At 41.9% G+C, this 27697-nt stretch overlaps 1 protein-coding gene across 3 annotated transcripts in view; it reads right to left on the reverse strand.

Moving 5' to 3' along the window:
• Positions 1-7304: 7304 nt before the first annotated feature.
• The window catches only part of ints2 (integrator complex subunit 2), a 28133-nt gene continuing 7740 nt past the window's right edge, over positions 7305-27697 (reverse strand). For 2 of the 3 annotated variants that reach the window (XM_084073467.1, XM_084073468.1), the window contains exons 8-25: positions 27258-27475; positions 26522-26647; positions 26202-26273; positions 23594-23708; positions 23053-23121; positions 22636-22770; positions 21607-21786; positions 20481-20592; positions 19528-19632; positions 17817-17981; positions 15397-15604; positions 13950-14069; positions 13440-13641; positions 12385-12738; positions 11796-11903; positions 10921-11026; positions 10490-10666; positions 7305-8096 (exon numbers count right to left, since the gene is read on the reverse strand). In XM_084073467.1, coding sequence (XP_083929593.1) covers positions 7921-8096; positions 10490-10666; positions 10921-11026; positions 11796-11903; positions 12385-12738; positions 13440-13641; positions 13950-14069; positions 15397-15604; positions 17817-17981; positions 19528-19632; positions 20481-20592; positions 21607-21786; positions 22636-22770; positions 23053-23121; positions 23594-23708; positions 26202-26273; positions 26522-26647; positions 27258-27475 — 2748 coding nt within the window. In that variant the 3' untranslated portion in view covers positions 7305-7920. Of the gene's footprint in view, positions 8097-10489; positions 10667-10920; positions 11027-11795; positions 11904-12384; positions 12739-13439; positions 13642-13949; positions 14070-15396; positions 15605-17816; positions 17982-19527; positions 19633-20480; positions 20593-21606; positions 21787-22635; positions 22771-23052; positions 23122-23593; positions 23709-26201; positions 26274-26521; positions 26648-27257; positions 27476-27697 lie in introns of those variants that run through there. The other variant, XM_084073469.1, reaches the window with a different exon arrangement.

Consider the following 27697-nt stretch of genomic DNA (forward strand, 5'->3'; position numbering starts at 1 on the left):
GTCTTGGTGAGGTCGCCTGACTTTGGTACTGGAACGATGATCATTGCTCTCCAGACGTGAAAATCCAACACCACCTCCGACAGAACCTCTGGTGTCACTCACCCTCCAGCTCCAACTCCCACTGCTTCTCTCAGGAAGGGACCGCACACTCCAAAGATGATGGACAGGACTCAGTTAATGCTTCATCTTTTATTTTGCACGACACGTTTCGCTGTGTTGGCTTCGTTAGCACCTGATGAATAGCGTAGCATAGCAGCCTGAACTGTAGATGGTCCGAACCTCTAGTATATATATATATATAAATAGATAGATAGATAGAGAGAGAGAGAGAGAGAGAGAGAGAGAGAGAGGGAGAGAGGGAGGGAGAGAGGGAGAGAGGGAGGGAGAGAGGGAGGGAGGGAGGGAGTGCGAATCACTTGGAAGATGAAAACATCAGACATGAAAATGTGAAATGTCACATATCTCCAAGAACAAGTGTTCTTGTGGGACGGCTTAGAATCGGTGCTAACAGTATGTGTTAAGCAGTATACCTTAAGTGTATCTCTCCGAATTTGTGAGGCCACCAACAAAAGAATGCTCTGCTAACTTCAATGGCTCTTGTAACAAGCTGAAGTGGGATTTCTATTGCCTCTTAAGAGCTTGCCATTTATTGCTATAGAGTAAACAGAAGCAAATAGACATGCACTAGGAATTGAAAGAGCTACAGTTATTGTGCATGCCAAGCTTAATGCATTAGGAATACCATTTAACTGCTTCCCCTGAGCACTGGAGACTTACGAAAGTGTTCTCAATAAGCTCAGTGTTTACACAACCTGCTAAAGTATGGCCTACAAGAAAAAGACGATGCATGACTCAATCAAGAACTTAATTTTGCACAAGGCCCTATGATCATTGTGATGTATATCACTTGTTACTACTGTATGGCTTGACTAAATGGAACAATAAACAATACATTCAGGTTACGTCTGCAGCCCTCAAACAATTTCTTCACCACCACCTTTCTATCAAACAGCACGTTCTAGAAGCTGTCAGATCCAATTATTACACAAATGTAACTAATGACATAATGTCATGTAAAAGGGCTGTATATTAAACTCTAAACTGAATGACATCCAAATGAGCGTTTACAGTAGGAAAGAGCAATGCTAAATGGATTGTGTGCAGCTGTAAATAGCAACAAACGAGTGGTGCCAGCATGCTGACAGCACAATTTCCACAGCAGCCGGTGTTTAATGTGATAAACCTGAGCCACAAAGCAGAATTTCATGCTATGATGTGTGTGTGTGTGTGTGTGTGTGTGTGTGTGTGTGTGTGTGTGTGTGTGTGTGTGTGTGTGTGTGTGTGTGTGTGTGTGTGTGTGTGTGTTGCATCAAATCAATCAGTGTCAAGCCCAGAATTGAAGGCATGTTGCATTTCACTCAAAGGACGCATTCAACAAGTCAATCTATTTACTGTATCTACTGCAATACGTCACCACATGCACATACAGCGACTGATCGCATTGTGGATGGGACAGTTGAAGCCTGCATCATACCTTTATTCTTTGTCAGCCTGGTCAAATTGATGTATGAAAACTAGAAAAAGTGCTCCTCGGAGCACAGGTCTCCGCCAGGTCAGGTACGTTATTCTGGCCTCCTGGTGGCGCTATAATAGGCCAATGTGAAAAGGGTGCCATTTATTCTTAGGTCTGCCACGGCAATCAGACACAGCATTCATGATTTGAGGCATTTTGTTCCAAAAATGTGTTTTGCTAAATTAGACCTGCTGGTGGCGCTATAACAGGCCAATGTGAAAAGGGTGGCATTTCTTCCTCGACCTAGTGGGAATGTGCGTGTGAAATTTCACGGAAATCGCAAGCTGCGTTCATGATTTGAGGCAGTTTGTTCAAAACGGACCAATCCTGCAAACTTTGGATGGCAACCTTAACCAATGAGGATGGAATATGGGAAATCGGACAGATCAGGGTTGATCACATGACTATATAGATACTGTGTACCGATTTGCATGACGTTTGGTTAAAAACTGTAGGAGTAATGTGAAAAAATGGGTTTTGCACAAATCGGCCTCCTGGTGGCGCTATAACAGGCCCATGTGAACAATTTGAGGCAGAGGTTCTGAATTGGCATCCAGGGAGTGTGTGTGCACAGTTTCGCAGCGACCGGGCCAACGGTGCCGGAGATTTGGTGGTAACACACGGACAGGACGGACACACGGACACACGGACACACGGACACACGGACGGACGGAGGGTAAAACATACTCTCTCGCCATGCCTTCGGCCTGGCGGAGACAATAACATGATGCTAATGAATAGTGCATGCAAGTATAACAGTCTAATTGTGATGGAAGTAATCAATCAGGATGTCCCAGCCTCACAAGTGATTGCAGCCACAGTCACACACTTCGAGGTAAAAGTGCATGCAGTTTTATAAGATAGTTACATCCACTGTCACAAAGGCATTGCCTGCTTTAAAGAAAGCCATCTCTTGCATGTGTATAATAAAGGGGGGAGGGGGTGTGTCATTTGTGACAAACACATCGGCCCTGCCAGTGAAAACAAAACAGCTCTGTGATTTCACCCGTGCATCCTTTAGGCATCTCTCACAGCATCAGTGAGCTACAGCAGTGCAATAAACTTTGTACGGCTGCATAGCGTTTCTCTCACTCACACACACACACACACACACACACACACACACACACACACACACACACACACACACACACACACACACACACACACACACACACACACACACACACACACACACACACACACACACAGAGAGAGAGAGCAGGGTACTTGCTTTCTGCTTTGAAAATGTGCCCTCCTGCAGAAAGTAATAGTCAAGGACTATCTATCACATGCAACTGCAAATCATTAAACACAATAAAGTGATGGGGAGGGGGAAATGTTTGGGGAAACAAAGGATAACAAGACATAGGCTACAGTGTAATAACAATGTGACCCCTGTTAAATCTTTAGCTATTGATAGTAAGTTATGTGATGACGACCCCTTCACTCTGCTTGTGGTCATCTGTCTGTGCTTGTATGTTCCATCTGTACGCCTTGGTTTGTGTGTTCTGTTTTAATTACGTTCTTTTCTGTTCTTGTGTAGGAGGAGGTGGCCAGCAGTGTCCAGGGGATGAAATACATCTGTCTCCCATCATTCCCTGGAGCCTATTTAAGCAGGCTGTCCAGAATCATTCTCCCTCTCTCTCCTACCAGGGTTATTTTCTACACTTACATTCAGAATACACTACTGATACTGACTGATCCCAGCATATAGTAAATGATCTATTCTTTGTTTATGTATCATTTGGTTGTTAAATTATCTGTTGTGTGTGGTGTGGTCTCCCATATTTTATGAAAGAGAACTGAGTAGGCTACAGTACATCCCTATGTGTTCTGTTTGTGAACAAAGCCAGGTAACATTATATTGTGACTATACAGACTGTCTGCTGCCGTGGTTACAGACTACATCTCATTTGGTCAAAAGGGAATAGTAATATTTGCAAACACTTTCACAAGAACAATTTTTGTATAGCTAAGAGTCCCCCCAAAAAAGATTAGTTTACATGCATAGATTTTAACTTAATCACTAGTAGAAACGAGAGACAGTGAGTTGGTGTAATGGTGGTTGATTGTTTATGAAGCTCTAAATGGGCTCTTTAAACCCCTCCTCCTTCCTCCAGGTACCTCAGGTCAGCTGATTGAGCTCCTACTGTAACTGTCCCGAGAACTAAACTCAGGCTCAGGGGTAACTGTGTCTTTGCAGCCTGGTGACCAGTACTCACATTTTTTACTTAAGTAAAAGTATCAATTCTGTCAGATCTGCCCCCCATTGAGTCCTTGAACAGGCTCAAGACACACTTTTGTTCACTAGCGTTTGAATGATGTGGCTGATTTTGTTTCTACAGCTTTTACTGATGATTGTTTATCTGTGTTTTTACTGTTTTTAGTGCTTATTATTTATTTGTGTCTTTGAGCTATATGTCTTGTCATTTAGGTCTATGTTTTTCGTTTTGTGATTTAACTAGCCTCCCACTGCTTGATATTTCAGGCAAGCCTTGTAATGTCACCTCTTAAAGGACGACTTCACCGCTTTTCAACCTATCTTCATATAATTGGTCCTCACTAATACTCATGATAAAATGGTACAATTCTTTTCTACTCGGTCTGTGTCTCAGAGGAGGGCTGTGGACAGTTCAGAGTCCCGTCTACCAGTGACATCATCAATGGGGAATCCAAGCTAATAGAAACTGCAGGCTTTCTATTCCTGGAAAGTTGCAATGCAATAAAAGAAGCCATTGTTCTCGTGTTAATAAAAATCTAAATAAAAAATGTGAAATCTTGTTGGAAAAAAAATCATGCCTAACGATGATGTCACTGGTAGACAGGTTTCTGGACTGTCCACAGCCCTCCTATGAGACACAGACCAAGTAGAAAAGAATGGTACCATTTTATCATGAGTATTAGTGAGGAACAATTATATGAAGATAGGATGAAAAGCGGTGAAGTCGTCCTTTAAGCCCAACCAAGCCTGAGCTCAGTTCACTTGTCTTTGGTGTGGCAAGACTGCCCTCTGGTGAATGACAGTAACATACCACTCTGACAGAGAGACATTCTACACTGGTTCTCAATGTTGGTTTTGGACACCACCAAGGGGCCAAATGGACTCTTATGGGCCTGTAACTCTGAGAGTGTACAAATGGCCATTTTTTAAAATTAAAACTGAGGATTTCACAGCATAGATTAGGGTCCCAGAGATAGAAAATAGGGATATGTGGCCTTCAGCATATGAAAATATGGGACCCTTTCTTTCAATTTGTACAAAGACCTATTTCGCCTTCAATTCCGACTGGTGGAGTTTGTTTTTTGTGTTGTGAGGGGGGTGAAGTATCTGTTTACATGCCATTTGTTAATGAAATTTTGGATTTATACAAAGCTATTAAATGATCGTATGTCGATTGTCTTACAATGAATGCTTCTGTAAAAACCCAGTAAACCAAGAAAAAAAAAAAAAAAGGTTGAGAATCACTGACATACAGTATCTCACCATGGCTCACTAAAGCTGCAGTGATACCTGAGTACTAATGCTATTACACCAGATCCCTGAAGTGCAGGAACGCCATCACTGAACTCCATTGTGACAGCGAGGGAGACAGGAACTGTATGGTGTCAAATGGATACACTGCAAATGAGAAGGTTCTGTGCAGCTCAGCCATGTCTTCACCTTATACAGTCCCCTATTTGATAAGTCAGTTTTAGATCAGCTACTCAACACATGTCAGTCTATTCAATGAACACAAATAATCAATCATTACAAAACCATTATAGCGATGATTAGACTCACTAAAAATCAGATATCCTTCAGCCAGATTAAGTCTATGTGGTCAAATTAGCATTATCCATGTCTGTAACCATACAAGTACTGTAGTACCTGCCTCTGCAAGGGATACACACATACAGTACTACATTACAAGACATTTTGGGGGATGAGAGTAAGAGTTGTTGCTGATGCCAACTCAGATAACCACTGATTTATCTTGCAGTAGCTCTAGATATACAATAGTAACTAGAAAACAATTTAAATGTCATACCAAACACAATGTTACAGGCCATGTTCTTCTATGTTGTGGGCATGATGTCTGCAATTCCAACCATTAACTCTCTCTTTTGAGTTTAAATAATTCAACATAATTAGGCATACGCCTTTTAACCAGAGCTTCAGTACATGTTTCCCGCAACATCCGTTTTGCTCGGAAACCTACTGTATGCTGTCTGTTCCTGTTAAACTGAGTTTACTCTCTGTCCACCTGGGACACGTTCCCTGGGAATTGTAGCTCCTTGTGTTTGTTTCATTCTAGATGTTGAATGGCCTTTTGTTAGGTTCATGTTTTGAACAGAATCTTGCTTTGGGGCACTGAGAGCACCTCCTTTTAACCTGGTTTTGATCATTACATGGTCAGTACATACATTTAAACCGTCGGTTCATATTACATAGTGATTTTAAGAATGTATTTTACAGTTGTGGGTCAAATTTTTTATAGGTTCACAAATTCATTACCTGAAGTGGATCATGTGTTCTGATAGATAACATTAATGTGAATGGTTGGATACACACTTGAGCTTGAGGGTATCAATCGTCTTTGAAGCATTTATGAGCAGGGGTTATATACAGGGCAAATCGTTAGAATGTCAAAACGAACTACTGCAAGAATGACAAGAGGCTCAGTGAATATTATTGACTTAAGCATGCACTAATGCAGTAGTGTTAATTTTACATTTGTAACTCCGGGTTAAATGAACATTGAGGATTTCAGTTCAGTGACCTGGGTCACTGAACAGACATGGTTGTCTCAGTCAAGCTAAAATGCAGCTTTTTGTATTTGAGCTAACACACACATTCAAGGTCTCATAATATACTGCTCAAAGAAATGTAGGGAACACTTTGATCCATTAATTATTTTGAGTTTCATTAACTGTGTACATACTGCTAACACAAACTGCTCAAAAGAATTAAGGGATCAAAGTGTTCCCTTTACGACAGCCCATGGTCTCTCCTAGCTGGCTCTGTGAATCTTAAGAGTCAAACTTTAGAAGGAACTACATCTTAACCCATTAAACCCGTAAAAGCATTGGAGTAATTTTCGATTTTTAGCGTTGGCTATTTAAAAATAGCAGATATAAGAATCTTGAAAGTGTTTGAAAAAAATGTAATTACAAAAGAAATTGAGAACTACCGATTTAGATTTGTAGAATCGGCCTCAGGTCCTAATGGGTTAATGATATTGCCGCTCCTGACTACATGAATGAACTACTGCACCTTTACAACACTGATGCCTTACAGTAGGTCCTCAATCCAAGAGCCCTCTGTAATTCCACAGGTGTCATTTGCTGCCTAAGCCCCTAAACTATGGAACACAGCTCTTCACTTTGATGTCAGATTTGAATATTTTACATCTTTAAACTATAGCTTAAGACTCATCTTTTTTCCATTATTATTCACTGTCGCTTATGTTTAATGTTCGCATAATGTTTTCCCTGCATTCAGCCTTTTCCATAGCCTTTAATCTGTTTTGTTTGTAATTACTCTGTGGAGTTTAACTGCTGCTCCCATTTTACAGTATACCACTGTAAAGCACGTAGGAAGCTTCCTTTAAAAAAGGTGCCATATAAAGGAAGCCACATCAAGAGAAAAGCCGACTTACTTGCCAAAAAAACGTAAAACATAAAAATAAACAAAAGCACAATTGAGTCATGCTCTTTAAGTATACACAACTACTTTCAGAGGTATCATTTTTTGTTTTATTACAAACAAATACAGTACAAAAGCACTATATTATTCAAGGAACTAAACCTTTTATGAATCGCTGAGTAACAATTTAAACATAGAAAAATATTTCTTTTTACAGTGGTCATGAAAATTGACTCGTTTAAAATGCGACCTTTCACCTACAAAAATGACATCACTCCATACACACAAGACATACATTTTCTATATAACGTCCATGTCATGATTTATTTACGGCACATGGCATACACAGATAAATAGCAGATGGTGGGAATGGCGGTCTAATCCATATTCAACAGAAAGCAGTGCTCGTGGAAATGCTGAGAGTGAGCCCATGTCCAATCAAAGGCTTGAAAACAGCCTGAAAGAATCCGAATGCCTTTGACAAAAGTGACAGCCTCCAATAATCCCATTACATTACAGATGAACGGAACTGTTTGACAGCAGCCCTTCCTGGGAGTGTGAATCTCATTCAGCAGCAGAGAGTTGTCGATTTAGTCCAACTCCTCCTGTCTCTGACACTGTGTGTGTGTGTGTGTGTGTGTGTGTGTGTGTGTGTGTGTGTCTGTGTGTCTGTGTGTCTGTGTGTGTGTGTGTGTGTGTGTGTGTGTGTGTGTGTGTCCTATATCAGACCAGAGCTGATGATGTCCATGAATGTAGCTTCCACACGGTAGCACAGCTGGACATCTGGGTCTGCTCCCCCTAGCTCCTCCGTTGTTCTCTGTGGTACACTGGGCTTGGAAGAATCTCCCCCTGGAACCAACATGTCCTGCGGCTTCTCTTTCAGATACTGCAGTCCTAAGGAGAGAGAAGTCTCAAGGTTAAAAATGTACAATATACCAATAATAAAAGTTATATAAAATATCAATATTCACTGGGGAAGGAACTGCTGATATATTCACATTACATACCATTGGTGCTTTTACATAAAATGATACAGGCACGTTGTTGAGTATTACAATGCATTAACCTTAAATGAATCATTATTTAGAAGATGGAATGCTATTTAAAGTATAACATTTATAAAATAAATACTTGGTATCCTTAAATCTTGAAATGACTAGATGTAATCAATACATACATACCAACCTTATGCTGTAGGGCTTGTCTTTATTTATTGCGATTATTTCAAATAATTGCGAGTTGGACACGTAGGCAATAATAATCGGACGCACAGATAGTAGGATTCAGCTGCAACCACATTGTCACGATCATGACATTTTACTTGACGCTTAAATTGTCGCTCAAATAATTGCGGTTAAATGTCGTTGAACATTGGAACATTATGAATAACATTTTTATTTCGGTTTGGCTTTTAGGCTTCGTAAAGAAAATGTGCAAAGGGCAGAAATGACAAATAACTTACATAATTTAATAACTTTATACATGAATAGTGAAAATAGCCGATCGACAAGCTCAAACCGTTTTTAGAACTTGTAGATCTGCCATTTCCATTAACTTTGAAAATGATTGAAAATATATTAACATTTTCCAACATGGTAATGATTATGACGATTAAGCAAAAAATGTTTTAGATTATTTCAGATAATTGCGATTAGGCGATTATGTAATAATTGTGACAGGCCTACGACCACGCATATAGTAGGATTCGGTCTTTCTGTTGGTCCAAAATGTTCAAGTGCAAACCGAGAGCTGGTTGCAGTTTAGTATGAATTATGTAACGTTTTTAACATAGTAACCTCTGACCATTGTAATTGCGTTAAAGCTAACATGTCATTTCCTAGATTTCTATTTTTAGCGGCGCTAGCCGCGGTAGCCCTCTATACCTGGCTTTTGCGTCAACGTTCTGATTGGTCAGACACGTCAACAAAGTGATTGGTCAAGCTTCACGTGACACGTGGCTATAAACACATTATAAACACTTATTGATGACAAAATGTATCAAAGGCGCCGCTACCTTCACACAGGTGTGATTTTTAGCGGCGCTAGCCGCTCTATACCTTTAGGTATAGAGCGGATATTAGCCCTCTATGCCTGGCTTTTGCGTCAACGTTCTGATTGGTCAGGTGCGCCAACGTTCTGATTGGTCAGGTGCGTCAACGTTCTGATTGGTCAGGTGCGCCAAAGTTGTGATTGGTCACTATTCATGACATCACTATGATGTCATGAATATAGAATTCGATGTCTATATAAACGATGACAATGACTTCATCTTATTATTCATTTGGCTAAAGTCTCCGTCTAGGTAAGTTATTTAAAGTTAATATGACGAATAGAAAGAGAAAGATACAAGAACAGATGAAGGGTGAATGTATAGAAAGTCTGAGTTCGGGACCCAGTCATCCGTTATGACAGAATGGTTTGATAGAGACGATCGAGAATCCAAGAGTACGTTAAGGTTCTGATTGGTCAGGCCCGTCAAGGTTCTGATTGGTCAGGCCCGTCAAGGTTGTGATTTGTCAGGCAAGGGGACTATTCATGACATCACTATGATGTCAAGGTTTATTTTTTATTTCCTCATGTTTTTTTTTGTATATATTTTTATTTGGCTAAAGTCTCCTTCTAGGTAAGTTATTTAAAGTTAGATCCTCAATTTAACTTTATCTGTCGTCGACGCTCTGATTGGTCAGACCCGTCAACAAAGTGATTGGTCAAGCTTCACATGACACATGGCTATAAACACATTATAAACACATATCGATGACATAATGTATTCAAAGGCGCCGCTACCTTCACACAGGGTGTGATTTTTACTAGTCAGAGTAGAATTCATTTGACAATAATGAATGATGTAGTCTACTTGCAAATTATTTAGTCAATGTTTTACATTTACTTTCACATCATTTATCACCTAGGAAACAGAGATAAGTATGTATAAGTAAATAACAATTAGCTATGCTGATACAACTAATGTTCCAATTAGAGTATTCAGGAAGACATGCAATAACATGACTTCATGCTTAGTATTATGTAATTTCATCGGCATGTGGTTGTTGTGCACACAAAGAACCACCACTCTATCTCCATCAGGGGAAATTTGTGCCAGCATCGTGACTCTATGGACAAGCCAAATAGGGATATGTACAGTATATTCACATTAGACAACCAGATTTTTGTTTTTGTTTATTTATTTAAAAATTACCTCAGAATAGAATTAGTCACGACTCTCTGGATCTGCATCTTTTTTAAACGCAGCAGGAATGTCAACGAACAGGGCAGCGAGTACTTACTGGTGATGATGGGGTCGATGTCCCTGGCCTTGGATGCTACATCGGAGGCACACACTTGACCCACCTGCACCAGCAGAGCTGCCACGTCGTCGTACAGCGGTGGGAACGCCTGGCAGAAGGCCACCAGGCAGGGCAAGGTGGGCATGAAGAAAGTGAAACGCTTGGCACGGGTCAGTACTGCAAAACACAAACACACACAAACAGCAAAGCCATGAAGAAGATTATATTTACAGTACATTAACAGAGAATATTATGCAGCACTAACAGGCAGCCACCAGAAGATGGCGACCAAACAAAGGCAGAGGGACGGAACGCAACATACTGTATTGTTTGGGATAATGATGGAAAGATGTATTCATGTGTGATGAGGAAGCCTCAAAAGTAATGACAATGCATACAAAAAGAAACATTTGCATTGGCTGCATGCTAACCTGTGAGCAGGGTGCCCATGACGCTGACGGCCAACCGGGCCACACTGATGGACTTGGGCAGTGCGTACTGAGTGCACAGATGTGACAACAGCTGGATGGCAAATATCTGGCAGGACAAAGCAAAACCACACCAACATGTGGTCAGGACAATGTTATAGATACACATTTAACAAAGGATGAACAATGAAGGAACTAAAGTACACAAAGAGCCCACAAGAGCGATAGTGGAGCTGTGTTTGTCTAATGCAGTGATTTAATTTCAAGGACACTTTGATATGCATTAGACCACGGACCCCCGTTTGATACATTTTGTTTTCTTTTTAACCTCTGGGACACCAATCTCCACTGCAAAATCCTCAGTATTTATTTAACTCTGAGAGTGTACAAATGGAACCAAATGGAACCAAATGGACCACTCTAACCATTAACTCTCTCAGTGCCAATGAAATAAAATAATATGTTCATACTGTGCCAGCATTTTTTTTTTTTTCAAAGTAAAAAAAAAGTGCTTAGGAAGTGAGATACAGCCTTTTTCAGTTATAAGTTAAACAAGGAGTGGATGGAGCTGCAAATCTTCAGATAATGATATCTTGGGTTCTGAACATTCTTTTCCAAAAATATAATAATAAAATAATAATAATATGTATATATATTTTTTTCAACTCTGGATTTTTCGTTCTTGGCACTGAGGGCATTCAGAAAAAACTTGGGATATCTCGTTGTGTGGCACTGAGAGAGTTAAGGGTCCATTTAGACCCCTGTTGGTCCCCGGACCCGACATTGAAAAACAGTGATCTGGCACAAACCCATGACGGATGTAGTAGAGCGTAAAGCTGGGAAGGAAGAGCGACAGAGAGAGAGAGATTGGGGCTAACCTGTTTCTCCAACTGGGGCTGGGCCAACAGCTCTGGAATGAAGTCCAGACAGATATGGATGGAGGGAATGCCAGCCACAGTCAGCGGCAGCAGAGCTTGAGGATAACCCTGAGAGAGAGACAGAGACATACAGAGGAGAGGAGAGACTTAATATAAAAAGAAAAAGACAAAATGACACATTGGTACATGGTGTAAAACAGTGATTCTCAAACTTTTTCATGTCAAGGACCCCCAAAATGATATGAATTTGGCCGCGGACCCCCATCTCAAATATTTTGTTCCAGGGACCCCCAGAGGCAAATATTTGAGTTAAAAATGTTGTCTTAAAAAATATATATATCCCAAGGTTTGCACAAATGTTCACGATTTTTCAAAAATAGCAGATCTACAAGCTCATAGCGCGGCACTCGGTGCCGCGCTATGAGCTTGTATATCTGCTATTTTTGAATAGCCAAAGTATAAAAGGTTAAAATTATTGTGACGATATATTAACACATTTTGCTGGGGACCCCCTGGAACCCTCCCAAGTACCCCTGGGGGTCCCCGGACCACACTTTGAGAACCAATGGTGTAAAACCCTTGCTGTTACCTGGAAGTGGACCAGCTTGGCGATGTTGGGGTCAGCGATGAACATCTGATGCAGCAGACAGCAGATGAGACACTGGACCTCACGCAGGTCACTGAGCAGGCCTCCCTCCGGCTCACCGCCGCCGCCGGCCACCTCCATCTCCTCCTCCTCATCGTCGTCATCCCCCACCAGCACCTCTTCCTCGCCCCTGCGGGCGGCGGCGGGCCGCGCTCCCGGTGCTTTCGACTTCCCTCTGGGCGCCCTGATGCTCTGCAGAAGGCTCTCCGTGTTGCCGGCCCCAAGCTGCTGCTGCTGCTGCTGCTCCTCGGAGGTGGGAAGACACACCTCCAACAACAGCTGCACCGCCGCACTGTCCTGAGGTTACAGAGAGAAATGGAGGAAATGGACAAGAGAGACACAGAGAGAGAGAGATAGGTGGAAATGAGAGAGAGAGGGGTATAGAGAAAGAGAGAGAGAGACAGATAGACAGCGACATTAGCCCATTAAGACCTGGAACTGTGTCATTTTTAGATTTGAGCTAAAAAGCTTTATTTTACACTTTGGCTATTCAAAAATACCAGATATACAAGCTCATAGCACGGCACAGAGTGCCGCGCTATGAGCTTGTAGATCTGCTATTTTTGAAAAATCGTGAAAATGCGTGCAAATCTTCTGAATATATGTATTTTTAAAGCGAACATTTTTAACTCAAATCTTTGCTTCTTGGGGTCCCTGGAACAAAATATTTTGATGGCGGCTAAATACATATAATTTTGGGGGTCCTTGACATGAAAAAGATTGAGCACCACTGATATAGAAACATACGTTTTTCAGAATACTGTTGAGATTTAAGAGACATGTAGAATCGGCTTCAGGTCTTAAAGGGTTAGAGGGAGAGTGTGAGTGAGTGTAAAAACTGAGAGATTTGGTGTGTGTGTGTGTGTGTGTGTGTGTGTGTGTGTGTGTGTGTGTGTGTGTGTGTGTGTGTGTGTGTGTGTGTGTGTGTGTGTGTGTGTGTGTGTGTGTGTGTGTGTGTGTGTGTGTGTGTGTGTGTGTGTGTGTGTTACATATCCAACCTGTGCAGCCAGCAGGGCATTCTTGAGCTCCTCCCTGGTGACCTCAGGTGTGTCAGGCTGTCCAGTGAGGCCCAGGTTAGAGATAGTCTGACTCTGCCGGTCGAACTCGGCCGTCTCCTTCAGGTGGCAGTGGAGGTACGCCTTGGAGGCGAGCAGGTACCCATTCAACATGTGCAGGACAATGTCCATCAATGGAGGACACCTGAGACAGAGAGAGAGAGGCAGAGAGAGTGTACCATTCAATATAATTGTAGACATATATTTTGTCATTAGAAATAACTAAATAAAGTAGAGCTGCAAAATGTATAGAAAATAATAAAATATTGTTCCGTTATGTTTCAGAACAATGTAGTAATGTGTAATCATTTTTTTCTACAAGCTCACAACAACATATCGCTTACGTATGAAAAGATTGGAAACGATTACGCAAAATAATTGCGATTGTCTTAAATAATTGCAACTATCTTAAATAATTACGACAATTTATGTAATAATCGTGACAGCCCCAACCTGTAGACCCTTGGGTCACAGCGCAGGACAATGAGAGGGTCCACCATCAGGTCATTCTGACTGTACTTCTGCTGTCTGAGGCCCGATGGCTGCAATGCGTTCACTGTCATCACCCACAACCTGCAACAGACACACAGTTAACATTGTCAGACGCATCACATTTGAGTCAAATATATGCCCTTGGGGCTTCAAGTTGAGATACAAGGAAATGTTTTGTTCCAACATGTAATATCCACTGGACATACAAATTTAAGTTCCTTTTAGAATCAATTCAAGTTAACTCTTTGACTGCCAATGACGAGATTTCTCGTCATATTTTGCTACGGTGCAGCCTGCCAATGACGAGATGATGAGATTTTGTGTTTTCAGTGGTTTTCCACTAGACGGCGCTGTTTGCTCGCCTATGGGTCACCGTTTGGCTCCCAGTGAAGTAGAGAAGCAGCGGGTCACGTGATCACAAAAAAAAACAGCCCATTCACTTCCTTGGAAGAATGGCTTTTTCTCCGTTTCTGTAGCTTTTTGGCGAAAACAGTCTACATTCAACTGCCCACAACTATGGAATGGATGATCGCGGCGGCACGCCCCCCCCCCCCCCCCCCCCCCCCCCCGCCCCCGATTCTACGAGACTTGGACACGTCTTTTAAAGCGATCGGGGGATCGATCATACTGGAGATAAATATTCTATGATTTTTCAAAGGTTAGTGAAAACACTTGAAAATCGCTGGCAGTGGCTTGGCAAATGATGTTTTATTTCTGGCAGTCAAGAGTCAAATCCTTAGCTTTTTAACTTCAGGTTCCACACGTAACAGGACGCCCTCACAGCCTGCACACCGTCTTGAATGTCTGGGTCTGTGTGAGATCATGGCTAACCCTGCTCCCAGACTTTCACAGCCTCCTCCCGCTGGCCTTCAATAATATTCAAGAGCAGGGGAGAGTGAGTCTTCCCCAATGGACAGTCTGACTCGTTTTATTTCTACCCTTTGTAGTTATTGTTACCCCCACGCCCTCAGTTTTCTCTCTTTTATGGGTCGATAGGATGCCTGCTCCCGGCATTGGTATCTTCTGTGGTGGTAGTTCAGGGTCATAGGAGCTCAGGGAGCTCTAAATACTGAATGAGTAGCTCCTGCTATCCATTCACACAATACTCCATACATACAGTTGTACAGTAGGTCTAGGTTTAACCCCTTTACTGAATCTGTTCACATACACTGTAGAATGGGTAGATGTAAGGCACACATTGAAATGAATGTCAAAAAAACTAGAAAAACTGAGACCATAACAGTGAAGTCATGTAAAATATAGGCACAAAATGAATACATTTCCATCACAAATCTGCCGATTAATTAACCAATGTGTATGTTTCCAATTAATCACATCTTCTCTAGTGAACGGTAGCACTATCTGACACAGAACTTCTGACCAAGTGCTGTGATTTGAGCATGCTTACCTGCGGGGCATGACAGTGTTGAGGCCCAGCCACAGCTTGTTTAGGGTCTGCAGGATGCGTCGGGGCCGGGGCACCGTGGACTCCAGCAGCAGGCCCATGCTGGCAGTCAGTGGCTCAGCGTAGGAGATCAGGTCACTGGGCGACAACAGTGTCAGGTGGTCCAGGATCCGCATCAGCCTGGGACTGCTGGATGGCAGCTTCTGGAAGGCTGGGCAACAAAGAGTTGAATGAATAAGAACCATTTCAAAGAGCTCAATTCCAGTGGAATTCAGGGTCACTCTGGCCAGGCTGACCATGGTCCACAAGATTATTCAAGGAGAGGTCCATATATTTATATCAGTTTTTATTTATTTACTCAGGTCAGGGACGCGCACAATATCTTTACTTAGCCAGTACACAGTAGCCTGCACAAAATGTCAAAGTCTTGATGGAAAGGGATCTTTTACTTACATTGGTGGTCCTCAATGGAACAGCCTGGATACTCTAATCAAACCCTCTAATTTGAGGACATTTAAACATTTTGAAAAAGTCTTGGCAGTGTGAATTAGTGCAGTGTTAAAAAAATGTATGGGTTTGTGTATTTTATTTTAACCTATGTTATTGTGTAATGTCTTGGAAACCCTGTACTTCGTTTTATAAAATCTGTGGTTATTTCCTTTAAATAAACTAAACTAAGCATCCTTGGGTGAGGTTTGGGTTTATATTTTGTTTTACAGCCACAACCTTATTTTAAACCTCTGTCAACTTGACTGAAAATAGTAATAAGACCTGATTACTTTATCAAGATATCCAGAAGGAGAAGCAGCTAGTGGTTCTCAAAGTGGGGTCCAAGTACCCCCAGGGGTCCTTGAGTGGGTTCAAGGGGGCCCCGAGCAAAATTAGTTAATATCATTAAAATAAGTTAAAACATTTAAACCCTGTATCGGCTATTTGAAAACAGCTGATCTTACAAGCTCACAACACGTTGTGAGCTTGTAGCTCGGCTATTTGGAAACAGCTGATCTTACAAGCTCACAACATGTTGTGAGCTTGTAGATCTGCTATTTTCAAAAGAAAAAAACACAAAACTTGTATGGGGGTCCCTAGCACAAAATCTTTTCAGATTGGGGTCTGCGGCAAAATAGATAATTTGGGGGTCCTTGACATGAAAAAAGTTTGAGAACCATTGTTCTAGTTTATGTGCTGGAGGGCTGTAGTGGATCAGGAGGTAGAGTGGCCACTTGGAAATCTGAAGGTTCCCGGTTCGATCCCCAGCTCCCAGGTTAGTGTTGATGTGTTCTTGAGCAAGTCACTGAATTCTAATCTGCTTCAGAAGAGCGGTTTGGTGCCTTGCATGCTTTCTTCTGCCGTCAGAGTGTGAATGTGTGGGTGTGGGAATGGATGAATGTAATGCACATTGCCAAGCGCTTTGGATAAAAGCACTATATCAATGTACCATTTACCATCTATGTACCTGGAAGATGTCTAAATGCTGTACAATGGAGCCAGGGTAAGTAAATGTAATCCTTCCAGGTATTTCACATCAGAGTAGAGGTTACTGAATAGGAACCATGTTTAAAAAGGGAAAGGAGATACAGCACTTCTTCCATTTGAAAGGCCAAGTTACACTACAACCATAGAGGTTCTGCAGTTAACTGCAGGATTAAATCCCCCGCTTGCCTCCTTCAACAAAGGTCTGTGAGGCTATTGCTAAACAGCCATATTTGACTTATCACTGTCCACTATGATCAGGCTAAACACAACAGCCATATTTGACTTACAGTATCACTGCCCACTGTAATCCAGGAGATGGCAGACATTTAGGGTTATGGAAATACACGCACACACATATGTGCCAACGTTCACACACACACACACACACACACACACACACACACACACACACACACACACACACACACACACACACACACACACACACACACACACACACACACACACACACACACACACACACACACACACACACACACACACACACACACACACACACACGCACACACACACACACACACAAATGTGCCAGAGCTCAAATTAACGCACAATGTGTGAAACTGATCCTCATCAGTGTGTGCATTCTGTGCAAGGCATTTTTATCAGGGTCTCTATCAGATACAGACCCTCTAGCAGCACATAATCCTCCAGACACTGGAGGCCGGAGGGGGGACACTCCACAGGATTAATCATGGATGGTCTGATCTGCATTACAGACCATTGTGGGGATAAAGGCTTCTGGGTACAGGCCTCGTTACTAGTGATGCTAGGATCCCATTTTGCATGTCCAATAGTCACCCCCTCCCGATTCCCAAGGCTACACTCCCACTGCCATAATTTCTGAACACTCTGTGGTGCACCAAATTGCAAAATTTCCATAAAAAGAAACATGCACACATGTGATCATCGGTCGACATTCCTCTCACCCTGGTGGAGCTGACTCTGGGTGTATCTGCAGGTGTCCTTGGCCAGAATGGTCCTCCTCAGCAGAGGCAGGGTGCCTGTCACCTCCTCCTCACACATCCAGTCCTCCACCAGACACAGGTGGGGGTAGTTGGTGGCCAGCAGGCGAAGCAGGGCAGCGTGGAGGACTGGAACAGAAAATATATATTTATGTGACTGTGCGTACTGTATGCGTACGCCTCCTGACATGTGGAGAGCTTGAGAGAGAGCGAGGGGTTAAGAGAGAGAGAGAGAGAGCCAGAGAGAGAAAAGGAGAGAGAGAGAGAGAGAGAGAGGGGGGGCATGGAAAGGAACTGAATGAGAAGTGACCTAAAAATCAGGGTAGGATAGATGGATATAAAAGGTTGCACTGGCCACTCGGGCCACCAAGCCACTGAATCTTGTGGCCAAAATTCTACAAACATCACACCATAAGTCATTGATTATGATGATGATGTGTGAGTGGGATGGTTAACAGCCGTTGCTTGCCTGCTTCCAATAACTTAAGGCTATATATAAGCTAAAACTCAAAATGTTTGTTTTACCCATCCGTTACGCTACTGTACACCAGGTCAGTGTTTTTTTGACAACCAACTTGCTCATTAGGAGATTGCAGAGCCTTTGGGTCCGTGTGTCAGCATTTCTTATTGATTACCAATAGTCATTTATCAATAGACACATGGTAGTAAATAAGTGTACACATTTAAATGATTGACTACCTGCACTTAACAGGATATATGACAAAAGTCTTTAGGTTTTTAGTAGGGGTGTGCCGATATATCGTCCCGCGATATATCGCGATACGTTTTCGCGACGATATGTATCGTTTTGGGGGAAAAAAATATCGTTTTTGAAAAAAAAAAAAAAATTTTTTTTTTTTTTTACAATCATAATAATCAGGCATACAAACGGCCCCGAAGTGAAAAGAGTGACAACATGTTTTTTTTTCGGGTCAGGTGTCATACTATTTGGATTCAAAACGGCTATTGTAGCTGAAAAGCTACAAGTTTGCATGTCTGAATAATGCAAAAACAGAATTATTTGTTTGCATTTTCTTTTTTTCTCCTCCATATATTTTCATAATAAAAAAAGTGCGTATCGTATCGTATCGAAATCGTATCGAAGTTGTGAGCCAAATATCGTATCGTATCGTTTGGTGAAATTAGTGTATCGGCACACCCCTAGTTTTTAGGTTTTATTCAATGTTAGTGTCAACCTTGGATGTGTGGTTGTGCAAAGCTGGCAGGAAAGGGCAAAGCGGAGGAACTGCTTTCTGCTCACTGGCTGCAAGTGGGAGTTTCTTTGCTGAACTGACAGTGCAAAGCACATCTTTTATGTTATCATTATGAGTAAAAATATATATACAGGTTCATTTTGAAACTTTGAAGAGAAAACTCAGCTGCCACAATTTAGTTACCGTAATTAATGGGAAACAGCTTCAGGGACAAGTGGCTATGTCAACCCCCAGGTAGATGTGTAACAAAAAGCAGAATTCAACGTTTTTCCTCAAGAAATAACAGTTTACTGTTAACACAATGAATGCGAGTACAGGTTTTCAACTTTTCATAGCTATAATCTTGGCATGGTGATCAAATAGATTGTAGCGCACACACTACTGAACTGCAGAAGTATTTTATTTGCTGCATGTGTAGAGAATAGATATGGGGTGCCATTTAAAGAAGAGTTTAGTCTCACCTCCCAGCTCCTGCTGTAGTCCATGGGCCCGGGTGACCAGGTACTTAATGGGAATCTGATCCATGAGAGCAGCAGAGTAGGACTTTGGCTTCTTCTGCATCAAGGCTACAAAACAAATCAAAACAAAAAACATGAGAGACAGCATAAAGGCTGGGGAGAAATGAGACGATAGAAAACTATAGAAATGTGTTCTATGCCATCCGTCTGCAACCATGTTGAACATGCTGCTGCCCGTCTTGGACAGAACACCCTTTAAAAATGTATTTTTTTTTATCTCAACATGACCTTTTCCTGGTTCAATTAGAGTTAATTGGACATTTTTAATCTCAACATGGCCTTTTTCCTGGTTAAATTAGAGTTAATTAGACATTTTCAATCTCAACAAGGCTTTTTCCTGGTTAAATGAAAGTTAAATAAATGAAAGTAAATAAAAGAAAGAGGGGGGCATGGACAGAGAAGGGGGGAAGATAGAGGAGAAGTGTGTTTTTATTTTGGCTGTGGGATGCTGCCAACGCATGGAGGAGCGGAGGTAATTTTTCATTGACGCAGGTTCATTACCAACGCTGATGGGCATCATTACTCCTTCCTTGAAGGCTGCAGGAGCAGTTGGGTAAACATAACAATTAAAGAGACGGGCATAAACGTGCACATAAATCTGGACTAATGAAGGGCGGGGCGAAGGTAGAGCTGGAGAGAGAAAAAACACTGAACAAGCTAGCTGCTAATGCTCCATCTAACCTAACCCACAGCTGTCCTAGTTAGCTTAGCTCCTGGAAGTCGTTATACGAGAAATGCATGAATCACTCCACAGCCACTTCATTTCCTAGTGCTTAACAAGAAAACAAAATGTCGCCCTTCCTCTCTCTGACACATTGCCTCCTTCGGCAGAGGAGGAGAAGACAATGGAATGGAGAGAGAGAGAGAGAGAGTGGGCTGATGTCGTGTTTGTTTACCCAGTTGCTTGGTGCTGGCCAGGAGGTTCTCCTCATAGGTGAGGATGTAGTAGAGGATGAGGAGCTGGCTGGTGATGCTGTAACCCTGACGTCCTCCTCGACCGCCCTCAGCCTGGCAATGAGAGAGAGTGTGGGTCAAACACTTGGAGGTCAGGTGTTTCACATCAGCAGTCACTAGGTTAGGTTATTCAAATAAATATTATATATCTGTTAAAGATTACCTGCTGAAAACTTTCAGTGTGCAGTTATGCTGCACTAGTCTCTTAATCTGTTTGGCTTATAATTGCACTTGATCCTCTAATGTCTTCAAACAACTTTGTAACTTTGTTTGGAAAAGCACTATACAAATAAAATTCATTCATTCATTCAATGTACATATTTGTCTGTGCGCTGATGGGTGCTTGCTGATGCTTTTTTGTTTTGTCTCAACCTTGTACAGCACTTTGGTCAGCTTTTGTTGTTTTAAATGTGCTTTATAAATAGTTTGATTTGCATACAGTAGTATGCAAAGCTGTGTGCAAAGCTCTTTTTTAATGAAGGCATAAAACAGATATGAACCATTGTTATGTCTATAAATCTATATTTATTTATATTCTTCACGTGTTTGAGTAATAAATGAAATAATGACCATATGACCAAACAATTACCTATTTTCTGTACCTTTGAAAATCTGATTATGCTCAATAAACAAACCATGCTGTAATGGATTTTAACCCAATAAACTGTCATAATGAAAAAATGCACTTTACTGCCAACGTTCATCTAAAAAAACGAAAATATTGTTCCTGTGAGACAAATGGTTTTCCATTTGTGCCCCATTTGTGCCCCTAACACTGGGCTGCTGGCCACAAATAGAAAACCATACAGTATATTTGTACTTTATAGTCATAACTACCAGCTTCATTCCAAGATCATTCCAGAAGGCATTTCCATTCAGCATGGCCAAGCATCCTTTTTTATTAAAACAATGTATTTATTGTTATCTGGAGAGGTTCTTCATTTTAATGTGAAAATAGCATCACCAGTGTAGGTTAAATATATATAACATGCAAAAGAACTAACACTAACATAATTTCTGTTAGTGCAGTTGGTGTGTCTCTTGTGTAGACCTGAGTCGACAACTCACCCCAGCAGCAGAGCTCTGGAAGACATTGAGTATCTCTTGCTCTGTGATAGGCTGATTGGTGGCTTCGGGGTTGGCCTTGGAGGCCGGGGTGAGGATGGAGTTGATGTAGGCGTCGATGAGGGGCAGCAGCTGCGTGTGGAGAGGGGTGGTGGTTTCACATAGCTGATGGTAGATCCAGTCCTAGAAGAGACACCACATGCATGAAATGAATTGGTTGCAAACAGGTAAAACGCTACAGTAATTAGCTGGTGACCATGTTTTGTAGCCCAGAATATAGTTTCCCGTCTAACCTTTTCAATATATTCAAGCGTTCCTCACAAGGTTGACTTGTAGCTGCCAAGTAAGTTGAGTGCGCAAAATAATCTGCACACCTGTAAAAAGCAGGTGCCGGTGAAAGCACCTCGGGGCTAAACAATCATGAAGAAAAATATTGTGCTGTATCGTGCTTACACTTCCAGCCCTCCTGCAAGAAGCAGGCTGCTGACGTTTCGGTCAAAACAACCTTCCTATCATTTCTCTGCAAGTGTAAGCAGAGCACCGGTGAATATTTTCTTTGGAAAATAAATAAAATATGTAGGTTTTTACAGTGATTTTTCAAACAACTTCAGCAGCTACTTGTCATATGCTCTCAATCCTTGGATTAAAACATTCTCAAATCCAATACATCACAAAACCACTATTGTGGCCATACCTCAATTAATGCAATGTGGCTTCTCATCTCTATAAACTAGTACAATAATAATAATAATAATAATAATAACCACACACTTTGTGTTCTAAAACATAAGGCATATTGACATTGCTCTGGCGCAGTTCATCTGTATTCATGATGACATGCTGATACACTGCGCTTAATTTCACTTGAAATAAACTGAATCGACCACATTCCCTATACTGGAGCTGGGCTTGCCGCAACATGTCCAGCAGATGCAGCCATGTATACATTAGGACAGCTGTGTTTAAAGACAGTAAGACTCGAATGACATCCAGTGAAGCAGTCAGCAGCCGTTCAGGTGTAGACCCTCCTACCTTGATGGAGACCTTGTGCTTGGTGAAAGCCCGACTGCGCAGCAGCTGGTAGATGCAGTGAATGGGCAGAAAACCTGTGATGTTGGCACTCAGGTTGTTAGTTACTGCAACCCTCACGGCATGGGCAGTAACGACCTAAAAATAAAGGACAACATCAAGAAAAACAAACAAGAACGATTTATGAAAATGTGACTATGATAACAAGTGACTATGATAACAAGTATAAAATATAAAGTAAAAGCAGGGAATACACTATACACTCTATTTGCTAAAAAATAGCCGATCTACGAGATCACAATGCATTGCAATGCATTTTGGGCCTGTAGGTCGGCTATTTTCACATAATGTTTTCCTATATTCGCCTATTATGATATGGAGGCCATTTCATTTTCAAAGGTGGTCATGCGGCATACATACCTGCTCAGTAAAGATTTCCTGTGTGAAGATGGTCTTCATCTTGCTGAGAGAGCTAGGCTTTATGGCAATCTGAAGAAAGGAAGAAAAAAAAAACAGGAATATCAACACGAAGTACACACACAGTGAAGGAAAAACATCCTGCAGGAAATGGCACGGGCATTTAGTAATTCCCTCCCCTCACATTTCATAAGAGAAATTCTACATGGCAGGCACAGAGGCTGAATTGATAAGACGGCCCTGGGGGTAGGGTGGTGTACAAACAAACAAGCTCTCAATTCAATTTCATTACATATCTTAGCAAGGAAATACACTGCAACAGAGAGAAAACCTGCTTGGCTGACAGGGTGGACAACAGCTGCACACTTCAGTAATAAAAACAGCAGAACAGGCTGCAGGGTGCAGGGTGGTGTTTGCTAGGTAAGCCATTGGCTGGTGGGTGTTTTTCTATGATCTATTCTGTATAATGTGCTCCATTGCCGTGGAGGAACAGGGCCGGTGGGCCCGTCAGCCAGACATCATGTATCGATCACCCCCACCTTACCTTCATGCCCAAAGTGGAGCACACCAACTCGATGATGGAGGTGAGCTGGTTGCTATGGAAATACATGGCAACCAGTAATAGCATCTCTCCAAAAGAGGCAGATACGCCCGCAGCACTAGGAGAAGGGGACAAGCACAGAAGCACACACACAAGATATTTAAACATGTTAATTCTGCATTTATTGAGGACAACACTACAAGCTGAAAATGCCTACTGTATCAGCTCTGCAGAGCGTCCTGTCTCCGCCAGGCTGGGCTGCCTAGCTACAGCAATGTAAATCGTGGGTTGCAGCCGTCACAATGCAAGGCAGCTGGGGGAGGGGAGAATATTTGTACCGTATTTCTACGATATACGGTGCAACTTTTAGCATTTGTGGCTAGGGATGGAGCTCGAAAACCGGGTCCATTATATACCCGGGCATGAATTTATCGAGACCCGGTTTTCGATAAGCTTTAGGCTTGTCGAGCCTGTTATCGAGTGTAGCGGCCCATGACGTCATGTCTAAACTATCAAAACAAGAGGCGATCAAGAAATAAATCTAATCACCCACGCTGGCACAAACATGTTGGTCTAAAAGTGTATTGATAGCTGCAAGTTGTGCCAAACAGCGATGTCCGTCCCTCAGTCTATCGTTGCCGAAAATGGCAGATCTACAAGCTCACAACGTGGTGCGAACAGACGCAGTGTGAGCTTGGAGATCGGCCATGTTTGGTGCGTGACACCGTCGTACGATGAAGTATACATTGCGCTTTTAAAGTGACAGTACACACATTAACCGTTTCTTCAATATTATTTTCCAAAAGTAAAAAGGTCACTTGCCTTCTGTCTGTTAGAAAAGTACTGTATTTGAATGCCCTAGTAAAATGTAGTGCACGTGATATATTTTGGTTAAAACAAAGAAAAAAGAATAGAAAAAATAACTATGCATTTTTTGTTTATAAAAAGTTGAAGAGACATGGAGATTTTATAGTAATTATTACAGTACTATTCATAATATAAAGCCATTTAACACTTATTGCACATTATATGAATGGTTGTTTTAATGATAGGCAAAAATATTTTTTACTTTTGTCATCTTCATTTAATTTTAGATAGTGGTCAGCCACAAACTCACTGTCACAACTGGCCAATAAAAAAAGATACCGGTTCTGTTCAGAATTTTTCGCCTCACGTCTTTTTTCTTAATAATAGAAAAAGATCGATAGTGGGCTCGATAAAAGCTCGGTTCGATAAGCAGGTTCGATAAGGTGCTCATTATCAATAAAAATTAACGAGCTCCATCCCTATTTGTGGCACCCTCCATGGGCAGATGTGAAAGTGATTTGGAGGTGCACTCTATAGAGGCCGCTCAACATGCAATTCCAATCTGCGGTTAATTGAATGTTGCATTCATAATATATGGCATTTTTGTAAGAAATATGCCCCTACCGCTAATCTTTTAACGCAAATTACAGGCAAACAGTTTTAAATATAAACACCCTACTTGACGGTCTTTATCGAATGGCAGTGTTGTTGACAAAATTATGTTTCTCCAAAACAACGACATCTGTAGCATTTGAGATGTCCCCTATGTGTGTAAGTTAAATTGCTTCAGGAAGTCTGTTGTTTAGAGTCCCCTAAATATGTCATTCAAATCTAGGGGACTTTCATGATTTTTTTGGTCAAAAACAGGCCCTGCTACCTGGCCTATTGGCCTGATGGAGATAATGATCAAGGGGGATTTAGGATTTACGCACAAAGGTCAGGTATTTGGGGCGCCGATGGCCTAGTGGTTAAGGCGCATACCACATACATGCTCTAATACAGCCTGACAGTGAGCCGTGGGTTAGAATCCCGAGTCCGACGACCTTTGCTGCGTATCACTCCCCATCTCTCTCTCCTGTTTCTTGTCTACTCTCAACTGTACTATCCAAATAAAGGCAGAAAAGCCTCCAAAAAAATATTTTTCAGGAATTTACACAGGCAACTATACTCAAACCAACTTAGCCCTTAAATGGCATCAAATGAAGAGTTTTGTAACACTGCCACTGTTTCTCTCCATTTATTGTAACAATTTTGTTACAATAACAATTTTGATTTTAATGATTTATTATGCGTTTAGGGGACAGGTTATAAAATTAAGTGTGGACATAAAAAGCCTTATTATTCCAGTTTGTTTTTTATTATCCACAGTAATTACATTGCGGTTATTACCTTACAGACAGCTTAACATCATGTGATCATGAACAACATCGAATCATGCGAATCTCCGGATCCACATGGGAACAGTGTGGCTCCATTGTGGACTTCATGTGACCAGCGTTTGATGACATCGATGACGTCAGTTGTCTATGACATATTTATGACATATGACTCCAAAAAAAAAATCATCCCTATCACAGTCCCATTGACTTCCATTATAAAAAGTAAGTTAAATATTAAAGAAACGTAGATTTTTTTTATTAGAGGTACTTCTGTGGCCTATTTTAATTTATAGTTACATAATATATAACTATATTTAAGACTTTCAATCCTATAAGTATCCTATATACTTTATAGGAAATACCATTTTGAGACATTTTAAGACTTTCCCAGCAGTCACACAACTGTCTCATTAGATTCTACTCACCTCTCAAAGTACTCTTCTTCTTTAATCATCCAGCTCAGCCATATCACCATTAGCTGCTCCTGCTCTGGGGTGCTGCACGCACACACACACACACAAAGAAAACACCATTCATGCACAAGATTGTCCAGGATATGGACTGTATCGTAAAAGGCTGCGGGTTTTGGCAGGAAGCCTGCGTTGGCAGGAAATCAAACCACAAGACCAACGGTGGGACCACCTGTTATTCAAGTGGGGCAGTGAGACCCACCGTGAAATCGCATTTCATGAGGATAACAGCTTTTCCATGGGTGTCGGCTGAAGTGCGGCTGGGCTTTATTTACCTGACCAGAGTAGGGAACGCCAGCAGCTTGCAGAAGGAGAGGGACACAAAGCGGACGCCAGCAGGGGTGGCCGGTGGTCGGCTGGTCATCAGCTGAAGGAGCTGCTCTGCCTCCTCGTCTGTGGGCCTGAGGGCAACCAGGGAGCCATTTAGAGTGAGCTCTTTAACTTAAGTGAGCTCATTATCTTAAGTGAGCTCTTAAGAGAGCTTTAAGTTAAGTGATCTCGTAAATTCGCACCCACCATTCTGTTCTAGGTTCATTTACATCTCCATGGAGTGAAGCAAAATAAAATCTCATGACTGAAAATGTAATGATGTTTTTAGATATTATCTTTCTAAAATTTATATTGGTGCTGTTCTACAATACAGCCAACCAGTTGGAACAAATCACAGATAGAGGCTTTAACCTTTTCGCTTCATGTTGATGGAAGATGCTTCTGAACATGTATTCTATTGCTAGTTTGACCACTTCAAATACTATAACATTCAATCATGTTTGGGGTCAAAAATAGCTGATCTACAAGCTGATCTACTTGTAGATCTGCTATTGTTTTCGTGCGTACCATGCTTCAGTAGAAGACATGCTCTCTTCTATGGAATCCAAATGACTGAAATCTGTCGTGGCAACTGGCAACTGAGAACCTTAATCCCTGCTTGTGTCAACGATACAACATCAAAAAACAGACAGAACCTTCTAGGTGTAATTACAGACTTGTTTTTTTTTAGAGACAGTATACCTGAGTCCAGCAATGCCCATGAGGGCACAGTAAAGGCGGAGCAGGGCGCTGGCCTTGACCACGTGCTCCTCTCTGAGTCCAGAAGAGCCCGAGCTGCTGTCCTCCATGTTGCTATCGTTGGGCACGCGGGAGCTGCACGAGCGTGGCAGGATAGCCACCAGCTCCAGCAACAGCTGTCTGCGCATCTGCCATAGCACTGAGCTGCTCTCCCTCTTACGCTAGCAGCAAAGAGACAAAGAAGTCAACTGATTGTGTGTGTGTGTGTGTGTGTGTGTGTGTGTGTGTGTGTGTGTGTGTGTGTGTGTGTGTGTGTGTGTGTGTGTGTGTGTGTGTGTGTGTGTGTGTGTGTGTGTGTGTGTGTGTGTGTGTGTGTGTGTGTGTGTGTGACTGTGTGTGTGTGTGTGTGTGTGTAGGTGTGTTTGTTTTAACAACAGAACAAG

The sequence above is a fragment of the Gymnoscopelus microlampas genome, assembly GCF_963454915.1.
Source record: "Gymnoscopelus microlampas genome assembly, chromosome: 12".
NCBI classification, from domain to species: domain Eukaryota; kingdom Metazoa; phylum Chordata; class Actinopteri; order Myctophiformes; family Myctophidae; genus Gymnoscopelus; species Gymnoscopelus microlampas.